Source organism: Oncorhynchus keta, chromosome 10, assembly GCF_023373465.1.
Source record: "Oncorhynchus keta strain PuntledgeMale-10-30-2019 chromosome 10, Oket_V2, whole genome shotgun sequence".
In the NCBI taxonomy this organism is placed as follows: Eukaryota; Metazoa; Chordata; class Actinopteri; order Salmoniformes; family Salmonidae; genus Oncorhynchus; species Oncorhynchus keta.
Genome location: NC_068430.1, coordinates 17,033,312 through 17,047,726, shown reverse-complemented (window position 1 = coordinate 17,047,726; position 14,415 = coordinate 17,033,312). Strand labels below are relative to the sequence as shown.

Here is a 14,415-nt window from a genome sequence, read left to right as displayed (position 1 = left end):
CACCCAAAAATCACTACAAAACAGCATAAAAATTGCAAATGCAGCTACTTTGTCGTTATTCTAGCTGCGCTGTTTGACGTGACGGTGTTAGCTGAAGTTGGCTAGCTAGCAAGCAAGGGATACGAACGTTGTTAGCCATCATGGCAACGGAACATTTAGAACAAACGACTGGGTCACGACCATAGATTTAGAACAAGAATACTTAACGACTGGGCCACGTCTCTGGAAACTGAACCAATAGAACGAACGACCAGCCGGCTTGGGTAGCAACCCTAGATTTGTGTCGGGACTATACTGTATCTCGTGGAAGGAAGGATAAAAAAAATATTAAAATATGGCAATCATTATTTGAATATGTTGGTAACCCATTGTATAAAAGTTGGCCTTGAAGCCGGTGTTCGGAGGGTATATTGACGCGGTTTGATAACAACACTCGTGCCAATATATCCTCCAAACACCGGCTTCTCTGGCATTATAACTTAATTGAATGACAGACACAAGAGGCAACCAATTGAAAGTTGAAGGTTAGATTTATTAAATTTTTTTTGCCTGTAAGCCTGTTTATCATTCCTCTGCTATGGAGCCTGTTGAACACCAAAAGAGAGACACGACATAATAGAAGATGAGGAGAGGTGTGCCTGTGAACTAGCTGACAGATCAGGGTTGTGTTCGGAGAAGCAGGTAGCCTGGCGCTTTAGAGTAACCAAAAGGTCGCTGGTTCAAATCCCTGAGCTGACAAGGAGACAAATATGCCGATGTGCCCTTGAGCAAGTCACTTAACCTTGCACTTAACCTTGCTTCTGTATGTTTCTCTGGGTAAGAGCATCTGCTAATTGACTGAAATGGATCCAGTGTCTTGTCATGATACAGGTGTACACCAGACAATGAGATACTTGTACTTGACCAGCATGGGAATAGCCTGTCTCTGAACACGTTTATTCATTCGCGAGAAGAACGGCAGATCAATATCTTCTGAATAAATTATTTCACTTTTTGTCGTTTTGGGCCTTCTCTAGAAAATGACTTCATGTTCATGCAGAAATATTGCTGCCACCTCTCCTGTGAACATGTGTTTCTTTTATAGTCCCTCATAGACGGAAGAGTAGGAGTAGGAGGTGGAGGATGATGAAGAGGTGGTGTAGGATGATGAGGAGGGAGTGGGGAAGGAAGAGGAGGTGGTGGAGGAGGAGGATGATGAAGAGGTGGTGGAGGTGGATGAGATGGAGGATGATGAAGAGGGAGTGGGGAAGGAAGAGGAGGTAGTGGAGGAGGAGGAGGAGGAGGATTAGGCAGAGGAAGACGAGAGGAGAAGGAAATAAAGAGTGGTATAATTTAGTAATAAGGCCTGAGTTGATTTTTGTATATGGCCAATATACCACGGCTAAGGGCTGTTCTTATGCGCGACGCAGAGCAGAGTGCATGGATACAGCCTTTAGCCGTGGTATATTGGCCATATATCACAAACCCCAGAGGTGCCTTATTGCTATTATAAACTGATTATTAGAGCAGTGAAAATAAATGTTTTGTCATACCCGTGGTATATGGTCTGATATACCACGGCTGTCAGACAATCAGCATTCAGGGCTCGAACCATTCAGTTTATAATGAGAGTTAGCTGGTGCCTTTCCTCTGTTCACATTTAGAGATGAAAATGACATGAGTTAATAAAAACAGAACTATCAGTGGAAAGTGGGGGAGGAGCAGAGAGGAGGAGGATAGAGAGAGAGGAGAGAGATAAGGATAAAGAGGAGGAGAGAGTGGATAAGAGGAGGACAGAGAGGAGGATAGAGATGAGAAGGAGAGAGAGGAGGATGAAGAGGAGGAGAGAGAGTGCATAAGAGGAGGAGAGAGAATGACAGAGAGAGGATAGAGAGGAGGACATAGAGGAGGAGAGAGAGAGGATAGAGAGGAGGATAGAGAGGAGGACAGAGAGGAGGAGAGAGAGGAGGATAGAGAGGAGAATAAAGAGGAGGAGAGAGAGGAGGAGAGAGAGGAGGACGGAGAGGAGGAGAGAGAGGAGGACGGAGAGGAGGATAGAGAGGAGGATAGAGAGGAGGAGAGTGAGGAGGATAGAGAGGAGGACAGAGAGGAGGATAGAGAGGAGCATAGAGAGGAGGATAAATAGGAGGATAGAGAGGAGGATAAAGAGGAGGAGAGAGAGGAGGACAGACAGGAGGACAGAGAGGAGGACAAAGAGGAGGACAGAGAGGAGGATAGAGAGGAGGATAGAGAGGAGGATAGAGAGGCGGACAGAGAGGAGGATAGAGAGGAAGATAGAGAGGAGGATAAAGAGGAGGAGAGAGAGGAGGACAGAGAGAGGATAGAGAGGAGGAGAGAGAGGAGGAGAGAAAGAGGATAGAGAGGAGGAGAGAGAGAGGATAGAGAGGAGGATAGAGAGGAGGATAGAGAGAGGAGGACAGAGAGGAGGAGAGAGAGGAGGACAGAGAGGAGGATAGAGAGGAGGATAGAGAGGAGGACAGAGAGGAGGATAGAGAGGAGGATAAATAGAGGGATAGAGAGGAGGATAAAGAGGAGGAGAGCGAGGAGGACAGAGAGGAGGATAGAGAGAAGGACAGAGAGGAGGATAGAGAGGAGGACAGAGAGGAGGATAGAGAGGCGGAGAGAGGAGGATAGAGAGGAGGATAGAGAGGAGGATAAAGAGGAGGAGAGAGAGGAGGACGGAGAGGAGGACAGAGAGAAGACAGAGAGAGGATAGAGAGAGATGATAGGAGGAGAGAGAGAAGGATAGAGGAGGAGAGAGAGGAGGAGAGAGAAGGATAAAGTAGGAGAGAGAGGAGGATAGAGAGGACAGAGAGGAGGATAGAGAGGAGGAGAGAGAGGAGGATAGAGAAGAGGAGAGAGAGGAGGAGAGAGAGGGGATAGAGAAGAGGATAGAGAGAATGATAGAGGAGGAGAGAGAGGAGGATAGAGAGGAGGAGAGAGAGGAGGATAGAGAGGAGGATAGAGAGGAGGAGAGAGAGGAGGAGAGAGGGGAGGAGAGTGAGAGGATAGAGACAGGATAGAGAGGATGACAGAGAGGAGGATAAAGAGGAGGAGAGAGGAGAACAGAGAGGAGGAGAGAGAGGAGGAGAGAGGGGAGGACAGAGAGGAGGACAGAGAGGAGGATAAAGAGGAGGAGAGAGGAGGACTGAGAGGAGAAGAGAGAGGATAGAGAGGAGGAGAGAGAGGAGGAGAGAGAGATGATAGGAGGAGAGAGAGAAGGATAGAGGAGGAGAGAGAGGAGGAGAGAGAGAAGGATAAAGTAGGAGAGAGAGGAGGATAGAGAGGACAGAGAGGAGGAGAGAGAGGAGGATAGAGAGGAGGAGAGAGAGGAGGAGAGAGAGAGGATAGAGAAGAGGATAGAGAGAATGATAGAGGAGGAGAGAGAGGAGGATAGAGAGGAGGAGAGAGAGGAGGAGAGAGGAGGATAGAGAGGAGGAGAGAGAGGAGGAGAGAGGGGAGGAGAGTGAGAGGATAGAGAGAGGATAGAGAGGACGACAGAGAGGAGGATAAAGAGGAGGAGAGAGGAGAACAGAGAGGAGGAGAGAGAGGAGGAGAGAGGAGGACTGAGAGGAGAAGAGAGAGGAGGACAGAGAGATGGATAGAGAGGAGGAGAGAGATGAGGACAGAGAGGAGGACAGAGAGGAGGAGGACAAACGTTTGGCGGAGCAAGATAGAGAGAGACAGTATGAGAGAAAAAGTGTGAAAAGGAATAAGACAGTGGATTGAAAATGTGAGCAGAGTATGATCTGTATGAAAACTGTCCTCCCATTTCTCCTGCAATTGTTAGACATGCAAAAATCTATTAGCTGTATTGTTCATTAGAATAGTGCCTGTCAAACTCAATTCATATCTATAATGGCTCTGCCAATTTCAAACATATTTGTTTGTTTTTGAAAACCTCTCAGCAGTGTGTATGGAAGTTTCATCACATCACAAGTTTAACGCAGACAGTGACTCATTTGATTACTCGCTCACTCTTTCTCTCTCTTTCTGTCACTCTTTCACACTCGCACATATGCACACATGTACACACAATCACACACACAGACACACAGCTATTCACCACCTGTGTGAGTCATGTTAGTGCCCCTTGGCTTTGTAAATGCTAATAATAACTGTCCTTCCTCTTTAGAAAGACGTCTTCCTGAAGAGATCTGTTGTCAACATAACGTTATTGTACATCTCAATGATGCTAGTCCTTGTTGTTGGTCTGATGTCATATGTCCTGTTGTGTTTTGTCTGACAGATCCTGCCGGTAATTACAGGCAGAAATCGGTGTTGAGCGATATCTGTTACCAGACAGAGATCTCCAGCCTCATGGACTTTGGGACTCCAGACTCCTCGCTCGATAAAGGTAAGGTGTTGCCATTGGAAATACAGGGCGTTGCCTTGGTGACGGAAGGGAGTGTGTGCGTGGTGATTTGTGCCAGGAGTTGAGACTGAGACAAAGACCTGTCAATATGTCAGATGGGTGTACACAGACAGGAGCAAAGGCCTGTCTGTCTGTCTGTCTGTCTGTCTGTCTGTCTGTCTGTCTGCCTGCCTGCCTGCCTGCCTGCCTGCCTGCCTGCCTGCCTGCCTGCCTGCCTGCCTGCCTGCCTGCCTGCCTGCCTGCACGCACGCAGGGTTAATGATCTGCTTGGCATTGTACTGTATACACCCAATTCTGTGCTGGGCTCAGACACAATGCAGAGAAACATTGATAGCAGAGCTGAATGGGGTGAGAGGGGCAGATGTAACCTCTTTACATTCTATTGTTGTAGCATCTGAATAGAGAAGACTACTATTGATGTTAGTCTTTGTTGTATTGTGGTTTTGGCCATTTTATGCTCTAATCACAGTCTTCATTTTGAGGTAAATGGCATCTAATTTTCCCTCTAAAGAACTTTCTGAATAAAGGCTCTCTCTCTTAGTTGTGATCTGGATGATCAAGAATGATACTGAGGAGGATTGTCATAAAGAGTATTGATCACCTGAAGCTTATTGGTCAATATATAAGTCTTGTGGGCATTTCATTTTCTCCTACTTAATGATACCCATTATTCTTTATCACACTGCCAGAAAGCCAGAAGAGTGTCCCCCACAATTGTAATTGTAATCATTTCATCGAATACTGCTCCTTCAAGCAGCAGAAGTACACTCTCAGGTCATTAAATGAGCCTCATGACACTTCAATCAGCCCTGAACAGAGGTAGTATCTATCTGAGTCACTCCATCTCTCACTCCTTCCCTCCCTTCTTCCCCTCCCAGGGCAATTATTAATATCTTAATGCCTGTCTTTCTCAGCTCTCCATCAACACTCTCATGTGCTTATAATGCAGAGTGACCAATCATCTGGTGCAGCTGGAGGACAGGGGGAGCAGAGAAAGAGAGAGAAAGGAGGGGGGGGGAGAAAGAGAGGGAGGGGGAGAGAGAAAAAGAGAGGGAGGGGGGGGAGCAGAGAAAGAGAGGGAGGGGGGGGAGGGTGAGCAGAGAAAGAGAGGGAGAGCAGAGAAAGAAAGAGAGGGAGGGGTGAGCAGAGAAAGAGAGGGAGGGGGGAGCAGAGAAAAGAGAGGGAGGGGGAGCAGAGAAAGAGAGGGAAAGGAGGGGGGAGCAGAGAAAGAGAGGGAGGGGGAGGGAAAGAGAGGGAGCAGAGAAAAAGAGAGGGAGGGGAGGGGGGAGCAGAGAAAGAGAGGGAGGGGGGAGCAGAGAAAGAGAAAGAGAGGGAGGGGGGAGCAGAGAAAGAGAGGGAGGGGGGAGCAGAGAAAGAGAGGGAGGGGGAGCAGAGAAAGAGAGGGAGGGGGGAGCAGAGAAAGAGAGAGGGAGAGGGGGAGCAGAGAAAGAGAGGGAGGGGGGGAGCAGAGAAAGAGAGGGAGGGGGAGCAGAGAAAGAGAGGGAGGGGGTGAGCAGAGAAAGAGAGGGAGGGGGGAGCAGAGAAAGAGAGGGGAGGGGGAGCAGAGAAAGAGAGGGGGGGGAGCAGAGAAAGAGAGGGAGGGGGAGCAGAGAAAGAGAGGGAGGGGGAGCAGAGAAAGAGAGGGAGGGGGCAGAGAAAGAGAGGGAGGGGGGGAGCAGAGAAAGAGAGGGAGGGGGTGAGCAGAGAAAGAGAGGGAGGGGGGAGCAGAGAAAGAGAGGGAGGGGGGTGAGCAGAGAAAGAGAGGGAGGGGGGGAGCAGAGAAAGAGAGGGAGGGGGAGCAGAGAAAGAGAGGGAGGGGGGGAGCAGAGAAAGAGAGGGAGGGGGGAGCAGAGAAAGAGAGGGAGGGGGGAGCAGAGAAAGAGAGGGAGGGGGGAGCAGAGAAAGAGAGAAAGAGAGGGAGGGGGAGCAGAGAAAGAGAGGGAGGGGGGAGCAGAGAAAGAGAGGGAGGGGGGAGCAGAGAAAGAGAGGGAGGGGGGTGAGCAGAGAAAGAGAGGGAGGGGGGGGAGCAGAGAAAGAGAGGGAGGGGGGGAGCAGAGAAAGAGAGGGAGGGGGGGGGAGCAGAGAAAGAGAGGGAGGGGGGAGCAGAGAAAGAGAGGGAGGGGGGAGCAGAGAAAGAGAGGGAGGGGGGGGGGGGAGCAGAGAAAAAGGGAGAGGGAGAGGGGGGAGCAGAGAAAGAGAGGGAGGGGGGAGCAGAGAAAGAGAGGGGGGGGGAGCAGAGAAAAAGAGAGGGAGGGGGGAGCAGAGAAAGAGAGGGAGGGGGGAGCAGAGAAAGAGAGGGAGGGGGAGCAGAGAAAGAGAAAGAGAGGGAGGGGGGGGAGCAGAGAAAGAGAGGGAGGGGGGAGCAGAGAAAGAGAGGGAGGGGGGGAGAAAGAGAAAGAGAGGGAGGGGGGAGCAGAGAAAGAGAGGGAGGGGGGAGCAGAGAAAGAGAGGGAGGGGGGAGCAGAGAAAGAGAGGGAGGGGGGAGCAGAGAAAGAGAGGGAGGGGAGGGGGAGCAGAGAAAAGAGAGGAGGGGGGGGGAGCAGAGAAAGAGAGGGAGGGGGGGAGCAGAGAAAAGAGAGGGAGGGGGAGCAGAGAAAGAGAGGGAGGGGGGGAGCAGAGAAAGAGAGGGAGGGGGAGCAGAGAAAGAGAGGGGGAGGGGGAGCAGAGAAAGAGAGGGAGGGGGAGCAGAGAAAGAGAGGGAGGGGGGAGAGCAGAGAAAGAGAGAAAAGAGGAGGGGGAGCAGCAGAAAGAGAGGGAGGGGTGAGCAGAGAAAAGAGAGGGAGGGGGAGCAGAGAAAGAGAGGGAGGGGGGAGCAGAGAAAGAGAGAAAGAGGAGGGGGGAGGGGGGAGCAGGGGGGAGCAGAGAAAGAGAGGGAGGGGGAGCAGAGAAAGAGAGGGAGGGGGGAGCAGAGAAAGAGAGGGAGGGGGGAGCAGAGAAAGAGAGGGAGGGGGGAGCAGAGAAAGAGAGGGAGGGGGGAGCAGAGAAAGAGAGGGAGGGGGAGCAGAGAAAGAGAGGGAGGGGGGGAGCAGAGAAAAGAGAGGGGGGGAGGGGGAGGGGGGAGCAGAGAAAGAGAGGGAGGAGGAGAGGGAGAGAAATGGAGGGGGAGAGGAAGGGAGCGAGAATAAGATAGGGAAGAGAAAGAGAGGGAGGGAGCGAGCGAGCGAGGAAGCGAGAGGGGGGGTGCAGGAGAGAGAGGGAGAGAAATGGAGGGGGAGAGGAAGGGAGCGAGAATAAGATAGGGAAGAGAAAGAGAGGGAGGGAGCGAGCGAGCGAGCAAGGAAGTGAGACAGGGGGGGTGCAGGAGAGAGAGGGAGAGCCCCACCCTCTTCAACATATATATCAACAAATTGGCGAGGGCACTAGAACAAACTGCAGCACCCGGCCTCACCCAACTAGAATCTGAGGTCAAATGTCTACTGTTTGCTGATGATGTGGTGCTTCTGTCCCCAACCAAGGAGGGCCTACAGCAGAACCTAGATGTCCTGCACAGATTCTGTCAGACATGGGTAGAATCTCAGTAAGTCAGAAATAATGGTGTTCCAAAAAAGGTCCTGTTGCCAGGACCACAAATACAAAATCCATCTAGACACCGTTACCCACTAAAAACGATACATACCTCGGCCTAAACATCAGTGCCACAGGTAACTTCCACAAAGCTATGAACGATCTGAGAGACAAGGCAAGAAGCGCCTTCTACGCCGTCAAAAAGAACATAAAATTTGACAGTTATCAGTTATAGAACCCATTGCCCATTGGTTGTGAGGTCTGGGGCCCACTCACCAACCAAGAATTCATTTTTTTTTTTTTTTTTTTTTTTTTTTTTTGTGGTTCTGTAGCTCAGTTGGCAGAGCATGGCGCTTGTAATGCCAGGGTAGTGGGTTCGATTCCCGGGACCACCCATACGTAGAATGTATGCACACATGACTGTAAGTCGCTTTGGATAAAAGCGTCTGCGAAATGGCATATATTATTTTTTATTATATTATTCACAAAATGAGACAAACACCAAATTGAGACTCTGCATACAGAATTTAGCAAAAATATCCTCTGTGTACAACGTAAAACACCAAATAGTGCATGCAGAGCAGAATTAGGCTTAAACCGGCTAATTACCAAAGTCCAGCTTGTAAATTCTACAACCACCTAAAAGGAAGAGATTCCCAAACCTTCCATAACAAAGCCATCACGTACAGAGATGGACCTGGAGAAGAGTCCCCTAAGCAAGCTGGTCCTGGGGCTCTGTTCACAAACACCAACAGACCCCATAAAGCCCCAGGACAGCAACACAATTAGACCATTGGAAAGAATTACCAAAAAACAGAGCAAACTTGAATGTTTTTTGGCCCTAAACAGAGAGTACACACTGGCAGAATACCTGACCACTGTGATTGACCCAAAATGAATCTCTTAAGGATCGGACCCTTTTTTTAAATGTCTGCCTAAAATGACATACCCAAATCTAATAGCCTGTAGCTCAGGACCTGAACTAAGGATATGCATAATCGTGATACCATTTCAAAGGAAACACTTTGAAGTTTGTGGAAATGTGATTTTTTTTTTGTACCATCATCTTTGAAATGCAAGAGAAAGGTCATAATGAATTATTCGAGCCCAGGCGCAATTTAAACTTTGGCACCTAAGATAGCAGCACTGTATGTGCAAAGTTTTAGAGTGATCTTGTGAAGTATTGCATATCTATTCAAAATGTAGTTTTGTTGCCATTTCTAACCTCACACTTGTTGTTTGTGTTATGGGGCGGCAGGTAGCCTAGTGGTCAGAGCATTGGACTAGTAACTGCAAGATTGCAAGATCAAATCCCTGCCCTGACAAGCAAATATTCTGTCGTTCTGCCCCTGAACAAGGCAGTTAACCCACTGTTCCTGGGCTGTCATTGAAAGTAAGAATTTGTTCTTAACTGACTTGCCTAGTTAAATAAATGTACATAGATTTTATAATGTCGTATGTTTTTCCCCAAACCACACTTTTCATCAATTTGTATAGCAGACCCTCATGCCACAATTAATCCAAATATTTTGTGAAGTTAACAAAGCATGAGAAGACCTTGCCTTTGGTTTGTTTGTTTGTCACTTAGGGTTTGCATGGTGAGTATGTGATCTGTCGTACGGTAATTTGGTATAAAGCCAATATGACATTTGCTCAGTAAATTGTTTTCACTGAGGAAATGTACTGGTCTGCTGTTAATGATAATGCAGAGGATTTACCCAAGGTTGAGAGATGCATTTCCCACGGTAGTTATTAGGGTCCAATTTGTCTCCACTTTTGTGGATTGTGGTTATCAGTCCTTGGTTCCAAATATTGGGGAAGATTCCAGAGCGGATGTTAAAGAGTTTAAGCCATTTGGAATGTGTGGTCTGTATACAGTGGGGCAAAAAGTATTTAGTCAGCCACCAATTGTGCAAGTTCTCCCACTTAAAAAGATGAGAGAGGCCTGTAATTTTCATCATAGGTACACTTCAACTATGACAGACAAAATGAGAAAAATAATTTCCAGAAAATCACAATGTAGGATTTTTTATGAATTTATTTGCAAATTATGGTGGAAAATAAGTATTTGGTCACCTACAAACAAGCAAGATTTCTGTCTCTCACAGACCTGTAACTTCTTCTTTAAGAGACTCCTCTTGTCCTCCACTCGTTACCTTGCCATTTCTAACCTGTTTGGTGCCTGTTTGAACTTGTTATCAGTATAAAAGACACCTGACCTGTCCACAACCTCAAACAGTCACACTCCAAACTCCACTATGGCCAAGACCAAAGAGCTGTCAAAGGACACCAGAAACAAAATTGTAGACCTGCACCAGGCTGAGAAGACTGAATCTGCAATAGGTAAGCAGCTTGGTTTGAAGAAATCAACTGTGGGAGCAATTATTAGGAAATGGAAGACATACAAGACCACTGATAATCTCCCTCGATCTGGGGCTCCACGCAAGATCTCACCCCGTGGGGTCAAAATGATCACAAGAACGGTGAGCAAAAATCCCAGAACCACACGGGGGGACCTAGTGAATGACCTGCAGAGAGCTGGGACCCAAAGTAACAAAGCCTACCATCAGTAACACATTACGCCGCCAGGGACTCAAATCCTGCAGTGCCAGACGTGTCCCCCTGCTTAAGCCAGTACATGTCCAGGCCCGTCTGAAGTTTGCTAGAGAGCATTTGGATGATCCAGAAGAAGATTGGGAGAATGTCATATGGTCAGTTGAAACCAAAATATAACTTTTTGGTAAAAACTCAACTCGTCGTGTTTGGAGGACAAAGAATGCTGAGTTGCATCCAAAGAACACCATACCTACTGTGAAGCATGGGGGTGGAAACATCATGCTTTGGGGCTGTTTTTCGGCAAAGGAACCAGGACGACTGATCCATGTAAAGGAAAGAATGAATGGGGCCATGTATCGTGAGATTTTGAGTGCAAGGGCATTGAAGATGAAACGTGGCTGGGTCTTTCAGCATGACAATGATCCCAAACACACCGCCTGGGCAACGAAGGAGGGGCTTCATAAGAAGCATTTCAAGGTCCTGGAGTGGCCTAGCCAGTCTCCAGATCTCAACCCCATAGAAAATCTTTGGAGGGAGTTGAAAGTCCGTGTTGCCCAGCAACAGCCCCAAAACATCACTGCTCGAGAGGAGATCTGCATGGAGGAATGGGCCAAAATACCAGCAACAGTGTGTGAAGACTTACAGAAAACGTTTGACCTCTGTCATTGCCAACAAAGGGTATATAACAAAGTATTGAGATAAACTTTTGTTATTGACCAAATACTTATTTTCCACCATAATTAGCAAATAAATTCATTAAAAATCCTACAATGTGATTTTCTGGATTTCTTTCTCTCATTTTGTCTGTCATAGTTGAAGTGTACCTATGATAAAAATTACAGGCCTCTCTCACCTTTTTAAGTAGGAGAACTTGCACAATTGGTGGCTGACTAAATACTTTTTTGCCCACTGTATGTCTATGTCCTGGGATTCTTTTGTTTTGTTTCTTACAACTTAATACTACTCACATTAGCCTAAGTTAGCTAAACCGTCCCACAGACAGGACACCGATCCTGAAGAAGTTTTAAGGAAAGCTTTGACTATGTACAGATTCAGTGAGCATAGCCTTGCTATTGAGAAAGGTCGCTGTAGGTGAAGAGAAGACAGGCTATGTGCACACTGCCCACAAAATGTGGAAACTGAGCTGCACTTCCTAACCTCTTGCCAAAAGTATGACCATATTAGAGACATGTATTTCCCTCAGATTACACAGACCAACAAAGAATTTGAAAACAAATCCAATTTTGATCAACTCCCATATCTATTGGGTGAAATACCACAGTGTGCCTTCACAGCAGCAAGATTTGTGACCTGTTGCCACAAGAAAAGGACAACCAGTGAATAACAAACACCAATGCAAATCAAATCAAAGTGACTATGCATAGGTAACAAACAAACAGTGAGTAGCAGCAGTGTACAGGGGGGGTAGGAATTGCTGACTTCAGCAGTCTAATGGCGTGGGGGTAGCTGTTGAGGAGCCTTTTGGTCTGAGACTTGGCGCTCCGGTACCGCTTGCTGTGCGGTAGAAGAGAAAACAGTCTACAACTTGGGTGACTGGAGTGTCTGACACCGCCTATTACAGTACAGTTGAAGTCAGAAATGTACATACAGTTATGTTGGAGGCATTAAAACTAGTTTTTCAACGACTCCACAAATTTCTTCTAAACAAACTATAGTTCTGGCAAGTCGGTTAGGACATCTACTTTTTCCAACAATTGTTTACAGACAGATTATTTCACTTATAGTTCACTGTATCACAGATCCAGTGGGTCAGAAGTTTACATACACCAAACTGACTGTGCCTTTATACAATTTGGAAAATTCCAGAAAATTATGTCATGGCTTTAGAAGCTTCTGATAGGCTAATTGACATCATTTGAGTCAACTGGAGGTGTACCTGTAGATGTATTTCAAGGCCTACCTTCAAACTCAGTGCCTCTTTGTTTGACATCTTGGGAAAATCAAAAGAAATCAGCCAGGACCCCAGAAAAAAAATGGTAGACCTCCACAAGTCTGGTTCATCCTTGGGAGCAATTTCCAAATGCCTGAAGGTACCACGTTCATCTGTACAAACAATAGTTTGCAACTATAAACACCATGGGACCACGCAGGCATCATACCGCTCAGGAAGGAGAGGCGTTCTGTCTCCTAGAGATGAATGAACTTCGGTGCGAATATTGCAAATCAATCCAAGAACAACAGCAAAGGACCTTGTGAAGATGCTTGAGGAAACATTTAAAAAAGTATCTATACCCACAGTAAAATGAGTCCTATATCGACATAACCTGAAAGGCCGCTCAGGAAGGAAGAAGCCACTGCTCCAAAACCGCCATAAAAAAGACAGACTACGGTTTGAAACTGCACATGGGGACAAAGATCGTACTGTTTTGGAGAAATGTCCTCTGGTCTGATGAATGACCACCGTTATGTCTCAATCTTGTAGAGAATTTGTGGGCAGAACTGAAAAAGCGTATGCGAGCAAGGAGGACTACAAACCTGACTCGGTTACAACAGCTCTGTCAAGAGGAATTGACCAAAATTCACCCAACTTATTGTGGGAAGCTTGTGGAAGGCTACCCGAAACGTTTGACCCAAGTTAAACAATTGAAAGGCAATGCTACCAAAAACTAATTGAGTGTATGTAAACTTCTGACCCACTGGGAATGTGATGAAAGAAATAAAAGCTGACCTAAAACAGGGACTTTTTACTAGGATTAAATGTCAGGAATTGTGAAAAACTGAGTTTAAATGTATTTGGCTAAGTTGTATGTAAACCTCCGACTTCAACTGTATGTAGGTCCTGGATGGCAGGAAGCTTTGCCCCAGTGATGTACTGGGTCGTTCGCACTACCCTCTGTAGCTTCTTGCGGTCAGATGTCGAGCAGTTGCCATACCAAGCGATGATGCATCCAGTGCTCTCTGTGGTGCAGCTGTAAAACCTTTTGAGAATCTGGGGGCCCATGCCAAATCTTTTCAGTCTCCTATGGGGGGAAATGTTTTGTTGTGCCCTCTTCACAACTGTCTTGGTATGTTTGGACCATGATAGTTGGTTGGTGATGTGGACACCAAGGAACTTGAAGCTCTCGACCTGCTCCACCACAGCCCAGTCGATGTTAACGGGGGCCCGTTCGGCCCACCTTTTCCTGTAGTCCACGTTCAATGTGTTTAGTTATGACATCAAGGATAGCTGTATGAGGGGTGGAAAGACAGGATAGAGGACTGAGAGTATGAAGACAAAAGAGCAGTATCATGAGAAGGGTAACTGTAAGTAAAAATATCAGTCAATTGATTCCAGCTGCACTGAAACCAAGGCTGAAACAAGTAAACTCTTGTCACACTCACAACCCTGAATGGGCGTTAGATGAATGAGAATGACACATGACTGTGATTCTTGAGCAGTCAGTGAATCAGTCAGCCAGCCAGCCAGCCAGCCAGCCAGCCAGCCAGCGAGTGAGTGAGTGAGTGAGTGAGTGAGTGAGTGAGTGAGTGAGTGAGTGAGTGAGTGAGTGAGTGAGTGAGTGATTTAGTGAGTGATTGAGTGAGTGATTTAGTGAGTGAGTGAGTGAGTGAGTGAGTGAGTGAGTGAGTGATTGAGTGAGTGAGTGAGTGAGTGAGTGAGTGAGTGAGTGAGTGAGTGAGTGAGTGAGTGAGTGAGTGAGTGAGTGTGAGTGAGTGAGTGAGTGAGTGATTGAGTGAGTGAGTGAGTGAGTGAGTGAGTGAGTGAGTGAGTGAGTGAGTGAGTGAGTGAGTGAGTGAGTGAGTGAGTGATTAAGTGAGTGAGTGATTAAGTGAGTGAGTGAGTGAGTGAGTGATTGAGTGAGTGAGTGAGTGAGTGAGTGAGTGAGTGATTTAGTGAGTGATTTAGTGAGTGAGTGAGTGAGTGATTTAGTGAGTGAGTGAGTGAGTGAGTGAGTGAGTGAGTGAGTGAGTGAGTGAGTGAGTGAGTGAGTGAGTGAGTGAGTGACAGATCCATTGCATCA

At 47.3% G+C, this 14,415-nt stretch overlaps 1 protein-coding gene across 3 annotated transcripts in view; it reads left to right on the top strand.

The window, feature by feature from the left end:
- Positions 1-14,415, top strand: part of LOC118388306 (kazrin-like) — a 342,539-nt gene that overhangs the window by 266,981 nt on the left and 61,143 nt on the right. For all 3 annotated transcript variants that reach the window (XR_008144326.1, XM_052526569.1, XM_052526570.1), the window contains exon 4: positions 4,250-4,357. Coding sequence is in view for 2 of the 3 variants with exons in the window: in XM_052526569.1 (XP_052382529.1) it covers positions 4,250-4,357 (108 nt within the window). In the remaining variant the exon portion in view is untranslated. The remainder of the gene's footprint in view (positions 1-4,249; positions 4,358-14,415) is intronic.